The sequence below is a fragment of the Pieris brassicae genome, chromosome 7, assembly GCF_905147105.1.
Source record: "Pieris brassicae chromosome 7, ilPieBrab1.1, whole genome shotgun sequence".
Classification (NCBI taxonomy): domain Eukaryota; kingdom Metazoa; phylum Arthropoda; class Insecta; order Lepidoptera; family Pieridae; genus Pieris; species Pieris brassicae.
The window spans coordinates 18,221,399-18,234,691 of record NC_059671.1 but is presented as its reverse complement, the minus strand read 5'-3'; the positions used below and the strand labels follow the sequence as shown (position 1 = coordinate 18,234,691).

The 13,293-nt window shown below is 33.0% G+C and overlaps 1 protein-coding gene across 3 annotated transcripts in view; it reads left to right on the top strand.

The window, feature by feature from the left end:
* Nucleotides 1–11,376, top strand: part of LOC123712583 (cyclin-G-associated kinase) — a 30,968-nt gene extending 19,592 nt beyond the window's left edge. Inside the window, exons 13-20 of one of the 3 annotated variants that reach the window (XM_045665759.1) lie at nucleotides 424–632; nucleotides 1,301–1,339; nucleotides 2,128–2,375; nucleotides 2,986–3,142; nucleotides 5,988–6,246; nucleotides 6,632–6,824; nucleotides 9,307–9,468; nucleotides 9,963–11,376. In XM_045665759.1, coding sequence (XP_045521715.1) covers nucleotides 424–632; nucleotides 1,301–1,339; nucleotides 2,128–2,375; nucleotides 2,986–3,142; nucleotides 5,988–6,246; nucleotides 6,632–6,824; nucleotides 9,307–9,468; nucleotides 9,963–10,073 — 1,378 coding nt within the window. In that variant the 3' untranslated portion in view covers nucleotides 10,074–11,376. Of the gene's footprint in view, nucleotides 1–423; nucleotides 633–1,300; nucleotides 1,340–2,127; nucleotides 2,376–2,985; nucleotides 3,143–5,924; nucleotides 6,247–6,631; nucleotides 6,825–9,306; nucleotides 9,469–9,962 lie in introns of all 3 variants that reach the window. The other 2 variants (XM_045665757.1, XM_045665758.1) reach the window with 2 other exon arrangements.
* The last annotated feature ends 1,917 nt before the right edge of the window (nucleotides 11,377–13,293 follow it).

Below are 13,293 nucleotides of genomic sequence, written 5' to 3'. Positions count from 1 at the left end.
GTGGAATAGTGAATGGTTTAGATTTACAATTAGATGCTTTTTTTGTATTTAAGACATTTTTTTTTTAATTTTAACACAATTTATTTTAATCTTTAAAAAAAACTTCAAATTGCGCCGGGTCAAAAATAGCGACGCAATGGATCACCCTAACAATGGCTTTTACCCAGGGCTATAGATGTTTCATATCAAAATAAAGCGTATTTTAATGCTAATAATGTTTTAAATACGCTATTAAAATTGTTTTTATATAATACAGGGACAACAAACGGGCAGGAGGTTCACCTGATGTTAAGATACCGCCCATGGACACTCCACACGGCCAGAGGGCTCGAGAATGCGTTGTCGATATGCGGGAATCCAAAATTATCCATATAATGTAAATCTCTATACTGCGAAAATAATTATTTAATTAATATTTTTCAGATCTGAAATAGACGGCATAGACGATGCATCGCCCGTGAATGACCACTTTTCGGCGAACGTGTCGGTGGTAATAAGCCTAGTGGTTCAAAATGGCGAACGCCGCAAACCACGAAGCGATGTATGGGAAGAAGACCATTCCTTCCCCATACGAATGTCGGATGTATTATTCTCTTCGACGTTGGAGAGAGATGAAACTGTTGATAACTTTGGTAAGTGTTTCTTGTCGTTTCCTTTTTTTTTTTCAAGTAAAACAAACATCTATTTGATATAATTTTTTGAATTGTGTAACGAAAATAAATGTTTTTTTTTTATAAAAAAAAACCTGGAATTAACGTATATTTTATAATTTTATTATGCCGTATTTAGTTCTTGTCGTAATCAGCATTACGTGTTCAAAATAATTTCGATGTATTTGCCAGGCGTCACGTGACTTAAATTTTTTCTCTTCAGAGTAAAAACCGAATCAATCTTAGCAAAAGTGTTTTTATTGAAAGCATTTGGCAAAAAGAGACGAGAGAGACTTAGTTAAAAGTGTTATTAGATGTTGGTTGTCTCGATTTATAGACACCAATCTTCCAATTTTTCTACGTGGCTAGGTTAATAACATTGAAATCTTATGTTTTGACTAATTTTTTAACCGTGTGGTTAAACTTTAATTATCGACACTACTATGTAGATAATGATGGATTTCAAATACGGTCATGAGGCATAAGAGTCGTTTTAGCCAGTTTTCTGAATGCTTAAGACGATGTAAAAATATGGAGTATAACACAACACTAACCTTAATTTGTATACACAATTTATATACTAAGTAACGTACTAGGACTAAAATGTGTTTATTTCTCTTCAAATGTTAATATATATTATTAATGTTCAGCCAATCTACGAAGCAATCCGCCGGCAGTACCGCCCACAAGTATGTAACGCTTGTAGTGTGCATGCATTTGGGTTTATTTAATATGAAATATATTTTTAATATGAGATTCTTTTGTAATATATTAGTAATAGATCATTGCGTTCATCATAAATGCACTTAGGCTTAATGAGACTTCAACAGTCTCATCACGCGTTTTTAAAATGCAAGCATTTTTTTGTAGTTTACCTCAAAGTGTAGTAGTGATTTTTCTAGTATGCAATTAACACTTGGTCCTATAGGGAAAATAATTCGTGAAGACACTGGCATGCCTTAACCATAAATCAATTTGTCATTGGCTAACTCAAAAGAAGGCTGGTTGTTCTAAGATTTGCAGCATTAGTGTCGTGTCTGTATTATCATTTAGCGGTTATCAATAGACAACTAATATTTCCAAACAACTTTTTTGCCTCAATCAATCGAATTCAAGTCAATTAAATGGGCATACCCTGGACAGGCGTTTCCTTGAATAGAACCCCTTTTTACTTACCGGGATTGTGGTCAAACGTCCGAACTACACAGATGTTTAACCACGTGCCATTGTATAAAAAATAATAGAAAAGAAAACACTTTTTAAACGGATTGAAGCTATGTATTATTATTATTGTGTTGTAAAGTGTTTTCTTAATGTGTAAAAGCTATGTTAACAAAGGACAATAATAAAAGATGTAAATTTATTAAGTAACTTTTCTATATTTAGCACTATTGAATTTCGGACTGTTTGTATATCCTGGAATATCTTACGAATTATTTTGTTTAATTATCTTTGAATACTGACAAATATCTTTCAGTCACAGCGGACTATCCTCCGAGGGAAGCGGAGAAGCCGCCCCGCCCCGCACCACCCTCCCCGCAAAGAAACATCGCGCCCAAAGAAGCCGCCCCAGAAACAGATTTCCTCAATATAGCGAAACCAGAGGAAGCAAAACCGAAACAATTGAAAAGCGAAGATTCGTTTGATTTCTTCGGAATGATGGAGAAACCGGCTGACGAGAGCTTTGGTGATTTCTTGAGTAAAAAGATTGATGATAATCCACAGGTGAGTTGCCACTGGCTTCTTTTGTGTTTCTATTATTCTTTTATGACCCTGCAAACAGGTAGGGCTCATCTGATGTTAAGCGACACGGCCCATGGTCACTCACATTCCCAGAAAACTCGCAAATGTGTTTACGGGTTTTTAAGAATTGGTACGCTCTTGCAAGTCCAATTTTTACCAATTCTTAAAAGGCCGGCAACGCACTCGCGAGCCCTCTGATAATTATCAATTCGACTTGTTCTATATATCAATTATCAATCGATCGTGTTATAATATTCGAATGTCTAAAGTCAGTCTTGAATAAAAAAAAAATTACGATTGTCTGTGAGGTCTGTATCACCGGAGCTATGAATACAATTTTGTGTAATAACGTTAGTAATTTTTTCTCATACTAAAGAAAATTAATTAATTTAAACTGATTTCCAGCCTAAATTTCAATTAATCATTTTGATCACATAACTTTAATACAAATTTCAGAAATATAATATAACAACTATCTTTTGTGGGGTCTTTCATGCCCTATCAAGATAGTTCAAAATGCTTAATTACTAACATCTGCTAGGTCCGGTCTGTAATATTGGTATCACGAACGATTATTTTTTTACGGTTTCAGCCATTTTCTGAGAACATATTCGGAGATTTGCCCCCTCCGCCGACCAGTGTAGCACCAAACGCCAACTCCAGTGATCTCAATTTCGATCCGTTCGGCTTAAATTATCCTTTGCCGAAGCAAGAGCCGCTGTTGACTCCGCAATTAATTAAGGAAGAGGGTATGATGCAATTTTTATGGTTTAATTGTCTCTTATTAAAAAATTTTGTTTCTCTGTTAATGTTATCAATGTATTTCTCTTTGACCGTTTGCTCCGTTATATAAAAATAAAACAATCCAAAACAAAGACGTCAACTTTATTAATTTGAATTGCATAGAAAATGTATACAGCACTTGCAAATTTGAACTTTAAGTTTTTTTAAGCTTTAATTCTATCAAAATTTATTTAACAACTAATTGGTTTTAATATAAATTTAAAAAAACTTTCAATTTAAATTCGTCTAAAAAAAATGTTTTATTTTTGTTGTTTTCTGACACTCAAGTATGATTCATTAAGATCTGTATTTATCAAAGATTTTTTATTAACGAAACTGTTTCAATTTAATTTAATTCTCAATTATAGTCGTGAATCATAAATATGTGTGCTTAATCTGTCTACTTAACATCAGGCGAGCCACAGACCGTATACAGCACTTGTAAATTTGAACTTTAAGATTTTTTAACCTTTAATTCTATCAAAATTTATTTAACAACTAATTGGTTTTAATATAAATTTAAAAAAACTTTCAATTTAAATTCGTCTAAAAAAAATGTTTTATTTTTGTTGTTTTCTGACACTCAAGTATGATTCATTAAGATCTGTATTTATCAAAGATTTTTTATTAACGAAACTGTTTCAATTTAATTTAATTCTCAATTATAGTCGTGAATCATAAATATGTGTGCTTAATCTGTCTACTTAACATCAGGCGAGCCACAGACCGTATACAGCACTTGTAAATTTGAACTTTAAGATTTTTTAACCTTTAATTCTATCAAAATTTATTTAACAACTAATTGGTTTTAATATAAATTTAAAAAAACTTTCAATTTAAATTCGTCTAAAAAAAATGTTTTATTTTTGTTGTTTTCTGACACTCAAGTATGATTCATTAAGATCTGTATTTATCAAAGATTTTTTATTAACGAAACTGTTTCAATTTAATTTAATTCTCAATTATAGTCGTGAATCATAAATATGTGTGCTTAATCTGTCTACTTAACATCAGGCGAGCCACAGACCGTATACAGCACTTGTAAATTTGAACTTTAAGATTTTTTAACCTTTAATTCTATCAAAATTTATTTAACAACTAATTGGTTTTAATATAAATTTAAAAAAACTTTCAATTTAAATTCGTCTAAAAAAAATGTTTTATTTTTGTTGTTTTCTGACACTCAAGTATGATTCATTAAGATCTGTATTTATCAAAGATTTTTTATTAACGAAACTGTTTCAATTTAATTTAATTCTCAATTATAGTCGTGAATCATAAATATGTGTGCTTAATCTGTCTACTTAACATCAGGCGAGCCACAGACCGTATACAGCACTTGTAAATTTGAACTTTAAGATTTTTTAACCTTTAATTCTATCAAAATTTATTTAACAACTAATTGGTTTTAATATAAATTTAAAAAAACTTTCAATTTAAATTCGTCTAAAAAAAATGTTTTATTTTTGTTGTTTTCTGACACTCAAGTATGATTCATTAAGATCTGTATTTATCAAAGATTTTTTATTAACGAAACTGTTTCAATTTAATTTAATTCTCAATTATAGTCGTGAATCATAAATATGTGTGCTTAATCTGTCTACTTAACATCAGGCGAGCCACAGACCGTATACAGCACTTGTAAATTTGAACTTTAAGATTTTTTAACCTTTAATTCTATCAAAATTTATTTAACAACTAATTGGTTTTAATATAAATTTAAAAAAACTTTCAATTTAAATTCGTCTAAAAAAAATGTTTTATTTTTGTTGTTTTCTGACACTCAAGTATGATTCATTAAGATCTGTATTTATCAAAGATTTTTTATTAACGAAACTGTTTCAATTTAATTTAATTCTCAATTATAGTCGTGAATCATAAATATGTGTGCTTAATCTGTCTACTTAACATCAGGCGAGCCACAGACCGTATACAGCACTTGTAAATTTGAACTTTAAGATTTTTTAACCTTTAATTCTATCAAAATTTATTTAACAACTAATTGGTTTTAATATAAATTTAAAAAAACTTTCAATTTAAATTCGTCTAAAAAAAATGTTTTATTTTTGTTGTTTTCTGACACTCAAGTATGATTCATTAAGATCTGTATTTATCAAAGATTTTTTATTAACGAAACTGTTTCAATTTAATTTAATTCTCAATTATAGTCGTGAATCATAAATATGTGTGCTTAATCTGTCTACTTAACATCAGGCGAGCCACAGACCGTATACAGCACTTGTAAATTTGAACTTTAAGTTTTTTTAAGCTTTAATTCTATCAAAATTTATTTAACAACTAATTGGTTTAAATATAAATTTTAAAAACTTTCAATTTAAATTCGTCTAAAAAATGTTTTATTTTTGTTGTTTTCTGAAACTCAAGTATGATTCTTTAAGATCTGTATTTATCAAAGATTTTTTATTAACGAAACTGTTTCAATTTAATTTAATTCTCAATTATAGTCGTGAATCATAAATATGTGTGCTTAATCTGTCTACTTAACATCAGACGAGCCACAGACCGTATACAGCACTTGTAAATTTGAACTTTAAGTTTTTTAAAGCTTTAATTCTATCAAAATTTATTTAATAACTAATTGGTTTTAATATAAATTTTAAAAACTTTCAATTTAAATTCATCTAAAAAATGTATTATTTTTGCCAATTTTAGTTATTTCTTTAAACTCTGTATTAATTATATAAATTCTGAATTATAGTTGTGCATCATTGATATGTCTGTTTATAGGTCGTTCTCAAAGTGTTCCATTAGAAAAGGCGCAAGCGAGAAATGACCCTTTTGCCGATCTAGGTTCTTTGGGGACGGGCCTCAATAATCCTCCCAACGTAATACCGAACGTCGCCCAACCGACACCGACTGCCCCTGCGTTTGGCAGCGTCGGCCCATCCCCGACGAGTACTGGAGCCGCTTTCGCGAACGTTGGCCCGACGGCTGCAACTAATCCAGCCGCTTTTGCCAATGTTGGCCCATCGCCGTTGGCGACTCCCAGAGCGTCTCCTGCGCATACACCGTCGCATCGGGCGCATACGCCACAACAGCCCGACTATAGGTGACTGACATAAAAATAAGTTAGAAATATTTTTTTAAACTACAAATTATGATCTTAATTTAAAAACTAGTCGTTAATGTAAAATTAGAATTATTTAATCTTTGATTTTATTATCAAGAGCGATACGACGATTATACGATACTATATCTGACAAACTAATAGTACAAGAATTTATACATGTGTCTTTCGAAAGAACTAAAAAAACATAATTATTTTATACAGGTAGCGCCATCTATGGGTCAGGCTACGAAGTTTTCAGCCCGCCTAATAAGTGTCGATGTCTCCTATGTGAATACATAATATTTAGATGTTAATAAAAATATACTATGTTCCTAATCTTTTGTTGCATCGAGGGATAAAAAAAACATTAATTTTATTTTTCCAGCCGAAGCCATTTCGATGCACCAAAACCGGCCGAGGAGAAAGTCAAGAAGCCGGCGGATGTGTTCGGAGACCTTCTTGGAAGTCAGGGATACGACTTCGCGAAACGTGACTCTGGACCGAAGACGATGAACGCCATGAGGAAAGAGGAAATGGTCAAAGAAATGGATCCCGAAAAGCTGAAGATTATCGATTGGGTATGATTTTTATTACACTACTAGCTGCCCCCGCGAACTTCGTTTCTCCTTAATGTGGTTTTAGTTAGCCTTAATACCGTGACACGAAAGAATAATTTCACTTTATTATCGTCACTATTTTTTTAATTTGATTTACACTTCGGTCTAAGTAACACGTGGTTGGTTAGAAATAATTGAATTTCACGGTATTTCGTTTAGTACAAAATAAATTAAATTTATACTTTAGCCTCAATAACACGTGGTAATCATGATGTTGAATTTTAGCATAGCAGTGCCATCTATTGATCACTTACTCAATCCAGTCGAAAAGTATTGACATCTGTTAGAATCTTTTGGAGTTAACAGATAATTGTGACTGTCAATTAATTATAGACAAATAATTTGCAATAAAATAAAATTGCAACTATAATTAAAGATCTAAGCTATCCTATCTCTTAAGTTGGACCAGACTGCTCACGGTGTGCCAATTTAATTTAAAATCGGTTAAGTAGTTTAGGAGTCCATCGGGGACAAACATCGTGACAGGAGATTTATATATATTAAGATATATATGTTATACACAATAGGAGTAAGGCATGTATAGAAGATTTTCAGTTATATCAGAAAATCGTGTTTCGGTTAGCATCGTATAAGCTCTTTAATATTTTGTGTTCTAACCTATAAATATATATTTATTTATCAAGGAAATATGACAGAAACATTCGAATACATGTGTATATATTTATATACAAGTTATATTTATAGAAATGTCTTTAATTTTGCGCAGATTTTTTTATTCATATATAAATGAATCACTAACAAAAATCATTAAAAATGTAATAATAATTGAAATAAATCTGCTGTATGTATGTATGTGTAGTACGTAGCGTACGTATTGGCTACGTACGCTACGTACTGTTTATGAACGTATTAAAGTTCTACATACTTCTTACCGGATATTCACGAAGGTATATCGAAGAAATGCGCACATATAAAGTCCATTGATGTTCAGCCGGGGATCGAACTTACGACCTCAGGGATGAGAGTGGCACGCTGAAGCCACTAGGCCAACACTGCTCCTACTAAAGCGTGCTAGAGCTAAAGTAACCAGTTAAACATAATAATAAATCTTTATTTGCTTTTCTGCCTCGCACAATGGCGTACGAATTTGCCTTACACAAACCAGTCATCTTTTAGTCGATAGCTACAGCTGTGTACTTTTGATATTCAACACCTTTTGTCTTTAGTAACCGTGACCATGCATGCTGTAAAGCACGCGAAACGTCGAAAATTTTTTTTATTTGATAGCAGGCAAACGGGCAAGAGGCTCACCTGATGTTAAGCGATACCGCCGCCCATGGACATTCGCATTACCAGAAGGCTCGCAAGTGCGTTGCCGGCCCTACAAGAATTGGTACGCTCTTTTCTTGAAGGACCGTAAGTCGAATTGGTTCGGAAATACTTCAGTGGGTAGCTGGTTCCACATAGCGGTGGTGCGCGAAAAAACTGCCTAATTATAATAATGTAAAATAATTATAAATTTATAAATAATACATAGCTTCAATCCGGTTAAAAAGTGTTTTCTCCCAAAAGCTTAACAAAAGACTAAGTATAATATTGCCATATTATGTTATTCTGGTACATTCCCAATTACGACCTCCATCGGGACCTTAATGTAGAGGAAGTCACCACATTAATAAAAAAGACTGCTGGAGCCCACGAACATAGGCTCCACCATCACGTGAATGTCGAGGCTATTCAACTCCTTGACACCACAGACCTAGTGAGAAGATTGAAAAGGACACAACCATTTGAACTAGTGAATTAGTGTTAGTGTACTTTAATATTAAGTGCTAAACAGTGAATTAAAAAGAAATTGAACACAAGAACAGAGTGTCTTGGCTTTAATATAGACTATAAGTAGCGTTATTGGACACTTACTTATGATAACAATCCTTTTTAGATAATTACTACTTATATACTTTTTAGTTAGACTTAAATTACTTTAAGAAAAACCCTTTTTGAACGGATTAAAGCTCTGTATTATTACTAAAACTTATAATTATTTACATAATTCTAAATTTAAATTTTTTTCTGACGTTTCGCGTGCTTTTCAGCGTGCGTGGTCACGGTGACTGAAGACAAAAGGTGTTAAATGTCAAAAGCATCACAGCCGCAGAGAAAGTTGTTTTATCTGTATTTATTGCCCCGAAGTCGATATCGACTAAAAATCGAAACGTCAGAAAAATTTAGAATTATGTAAATAATTATAAGTTTTTAATAATAATACATAGCTTTAATTCGTTCAAAAATTGTTTTTCTTAATGTGTAAAAGCTGTTGTAACAAAAGACATTAATTAAATTACTTATTAGTCTTAAGTTAGGCTAGATCGTAATGTTCCATGATGTCGTAGTATTTTATATTATATTTATTCTACAACATTAGGATAACTCGAATGTTGAACTGTGTATGGTGTAATTTAACTAAGGTTATTTAAACCAGACGGAAGGCAAAAAGGCAAACATTCGAGCCCTGCTCTGTTCGCTGCATACAGTTGTTTGGGAAGACTGTCGATGGACACGATGTGACATGTCCCAGTTGGTGACTCCAGCAGACGTCAAACGGAACTATAGGAAGGCCTGTCTCGCTGTACATCCTGATAAGGTGAATCATTTTTCAGATTTCATATTCTTGTCATATACTCATGAAACTTGTATTGTTTTCTAAGTTATTAAGAAGAGTGAGTGATTTTTAGTTTCTGATAATTGTGTGGACAAACATACATATAATTGGGGAATTTGATTTTGTCTCATTTTAGCAATATCACATGCATTCAGGTCAAACAAAGTTGTTTAAGTATTTATAACTAAATCGGACTTATACATTGTTTTTAAGTAACTTATTGTCTTGTGCCTAATTGTGTTCATATAAAAAATAATCACTGATTATGAGTGATTTAATTTTGTGTTGATTTTTTAATTGTTTCAGCTTTAAACGTAAACTTGTGTAACAAACTCATACAAATATCCATTTAACCAAATAGGTTTTTTTCAATATTTATAAGACGTAGCTAAATAAGCAAAAATTAAATTATAAAAAAATGTCTATACTTTATCCTACTAGTGTAAATAAATAATTGCAAAAACATTTTTTTCCAGCAAATGGGAACTCAGAACGAGAATATAGCAAAAATGATATTTATGGAATTAAATAACGCATGGAGCGAGTTCGAAAACGACACCAAACAACAGAATCTATTCCAGACATAAATGATCGCTGTCCTGCTCATTACTCTCTCGTATGAGAAGGAAAGCAATATCCAATTATACTCGATATTTTTGGTGCAGCTAAAAACAGCTTAATATTCCATGTTTTTTTTAATGTTTCCTTAAAAAAATTGATTTATTTCTTTACTTGCTTTGTTTGTACATACTCCTTTTTATTTAATTAAACATTCGACTCGAAATAGTTTAAGATCGGTGTTGCTAGTTTCGATAAGGTAAAACTATCACAATTATTTATTTCGCATTTCATTATAGGAATATAAGTACATTTTGACGCAAAAATATGTACCCTTAGCACGAACAATACGTAGAATCCAATAGATAATGTGTAAAATAAAACAACATGATTATAAAGAAAAATTTTGGTCGTATTATGAATTACAGAATTGCATTATCTTCTGTCAGTCAAAAACGTAACTGTCAAAAACTGACGTTTACGTTGTACTTGTCAAAGCTAATTTCTGCTGAGGATACTGTCATAGATTATAAAACAGATAGTATTATCTATAGTTTATATAATTTAATATTGTGTGTATCTTAAAAAATAGATAGTCTGATTTGGTACTTACGATTTTGTGGTGGTAAATTAACTTTCAGAGATTCTAGTATTGCTTTTGTATCGACGATTAAATGAGTTAGATCGAGAAATTATTTAGTAATATAGTATTTTTCCTATATTGCGTGTATATAGTTCTAGATTTATAGGTAAGCTTTAGTTGCGCCCGCGCTACTGTTTACGAAACAATATGGTGAATGGTATATTTTCTCATATAAGATGTAGCAAAGTTATTCCTTTAGAACGAATAGTGGTTGGTAGTAACTCCTTAACTGTATTGAGCTTAATGTTTTATACATTCCGATGTCTGGTCAACTATTTTTGTGAATTAAAAACGACAATTAATGCGTTAAAATAAAGTTGTCATAAAAGAAACTCCCGCTTTTTTGGGTATGTTACAATTATATTTTCCAGGTCTGCTTTATTTTTCATACTTTCTTTAGTTTTATTCTTGCAAATTATATTTTCCATATGGCAACTCTAGTTACACGCTATATTATTTAATTTAAACCAGTGCAATTGTTCCTGTTATGTCTTGTTGGCCTACAATGGTAGTGTTTATGTACTCTAAATGTATATACGTCTCACTCGTTCGAGCGAAATTAGAATGAGACAAAAGTACATTTGTCTGTTCATCAAGGATGCACGAAGCGTGTCCGTACTCTGTATATTTTGCTTATATTTGACTATGTTTATTAACAAAGTTGTTCAAAATAAATATTATGATATACAGTGCTATTGTTTCATTTTTCTTAAGAGTTCTGAAATTTTGTGATTGTTCGGTGTGTTATTGTACCCTTAGTACTAATATTGACCAATATACGCTAGTAAAGCAAAGGAAAGGCTTACGGAGCAGAGTTAGTTGATTCTCGGTTCTCAACTAAGGACATCGGAAGCAAAAATGCATTAACAGAAATTACTAACATTCAGAACGAACGCCTATCGGAGTCGAATTGGTCGCTTTAACAAACAAATCTGGATAGTTCTGTATGTGAGAGACCTGTCACCATCAATAAGATGGTGACTGGACTCTTATTCGCAGAGACCGTGGGCGTCCTGGAGGGGGTGTTATGATTTTGTCAAAAGGCCCCTTACGCGTTTACCAGAATATGAAAGAAGCGACGTTGAAGATTTAATTTTATAGGCCAGTATATATATGTTTGTGTTGTCTATTTACCACCTTCCACTTCTGAAAAATTGTATATAAACTTGTTTGATTATGTAAGTAATATTTTCCTTCCCAAAAAAAAGCTCGTAGGAGGCCTCGACATACACTGGCGGATCCGGACGATCCAATTACCGTAGTTAATAAATTAAAAGCCGCCCGCGCAGTCAATAATAATAAAAATAGCCAAACACATATAAGGGTAAAAAACCGCCTACACCGGGCAAGGCGAGGAACTTTACTTCGCACTTCGCTCACTCCAGTTAGCTTCCGTCCTGCCCTTCAGGCGATTGACCACCCCGCGACGGCCCAAGCCGAGGTTCGAGTCTCACAGGAGACGCCCTTGCGCTAGCCTAGGCATAAAACGCCATTCAGGCCGAGCTACGCTCGCCAAAACAGCCCGAGCTGAGCTGTAAAGGCCCTGAAAGCCAAAAGCGAGATTCCATAACAAAGTAAAAGTTTTGATATTAGGCGAATTTTTATATATATAATGAATTTTAACTGTTTCCTTGTTGAACTGGGCTTAATTCAGTTCAGAACAGGAGGAACAGGAGGGTTAGATGCAGTCCTTACAGGTGAAGAGTCGAGTTACAGCAGAGTAAATGTGGTAGCGGTAGATTCAGGTGATGAGTTGTCCCGTTGTCATCATCCACCCTTAAGAGTAACTCTTAATTACATTTCTAACAACCTGCGCAAACCATCGAATATTACTAACATAACTCAATGAAACTTTAATAAGGGAATTTTTTTTTTCGTTATTTTGTATCGTAAAAGTCGTAGACTGGAGACAATTACTTGCTATTGATGATGTTGATATAGCTCTTTTGATCAATGTTTTCCTAGAAAAAAAAAATAAGTAACCAAAGGGTCTACTCTGTATATTTTAGTAATTAAATCATTGCTAAATTAAGAACTAAAACGCAACTTCATTGGCAGTGGAAGTTTCTTATTGATAGTAACGCGTGTTTAGAATTTAAACGTCTTAGGTGGATAATTAAGAACGACATTCGCAAAGCTAACAATAACTATTTACAAACCATCTTCATACTCTATTGACAATCACTGTGTGTATAGTGATTTTTTTCCCATAGATCCAGCACTGATGGCAGCTAGGGCTGCCTCCTACTGTATGTGGAGGTCCAGAGGACCCATCTGCAGGGCTATCTCCATTGCTGCAGTTGGTGTTGTTCTCATGCAACCGCTAGCAGCGGACAAGGCAAGCCTCTGGAAGGGTTCAAGTTTCGTAATTTCGGTTTGAAAATCTGATCTTGGCCACCAAACCAGGGCTCCATGGGCTAGCATTGGCCTGCTTATGTCAGTATATAGCCATATACTGACATAGGCGATTAGCCCCATTTCACGCCTAGCATCTTTTTGCATTCATAGAAGGCGATCGTTGCTTTGTTTAGTTTGTGTTCTAGGTTTGTTCCAGAGCAGTTTACTGTCCAAAATCACACCTAAGTACTTGATTTCACTCTTAAGTA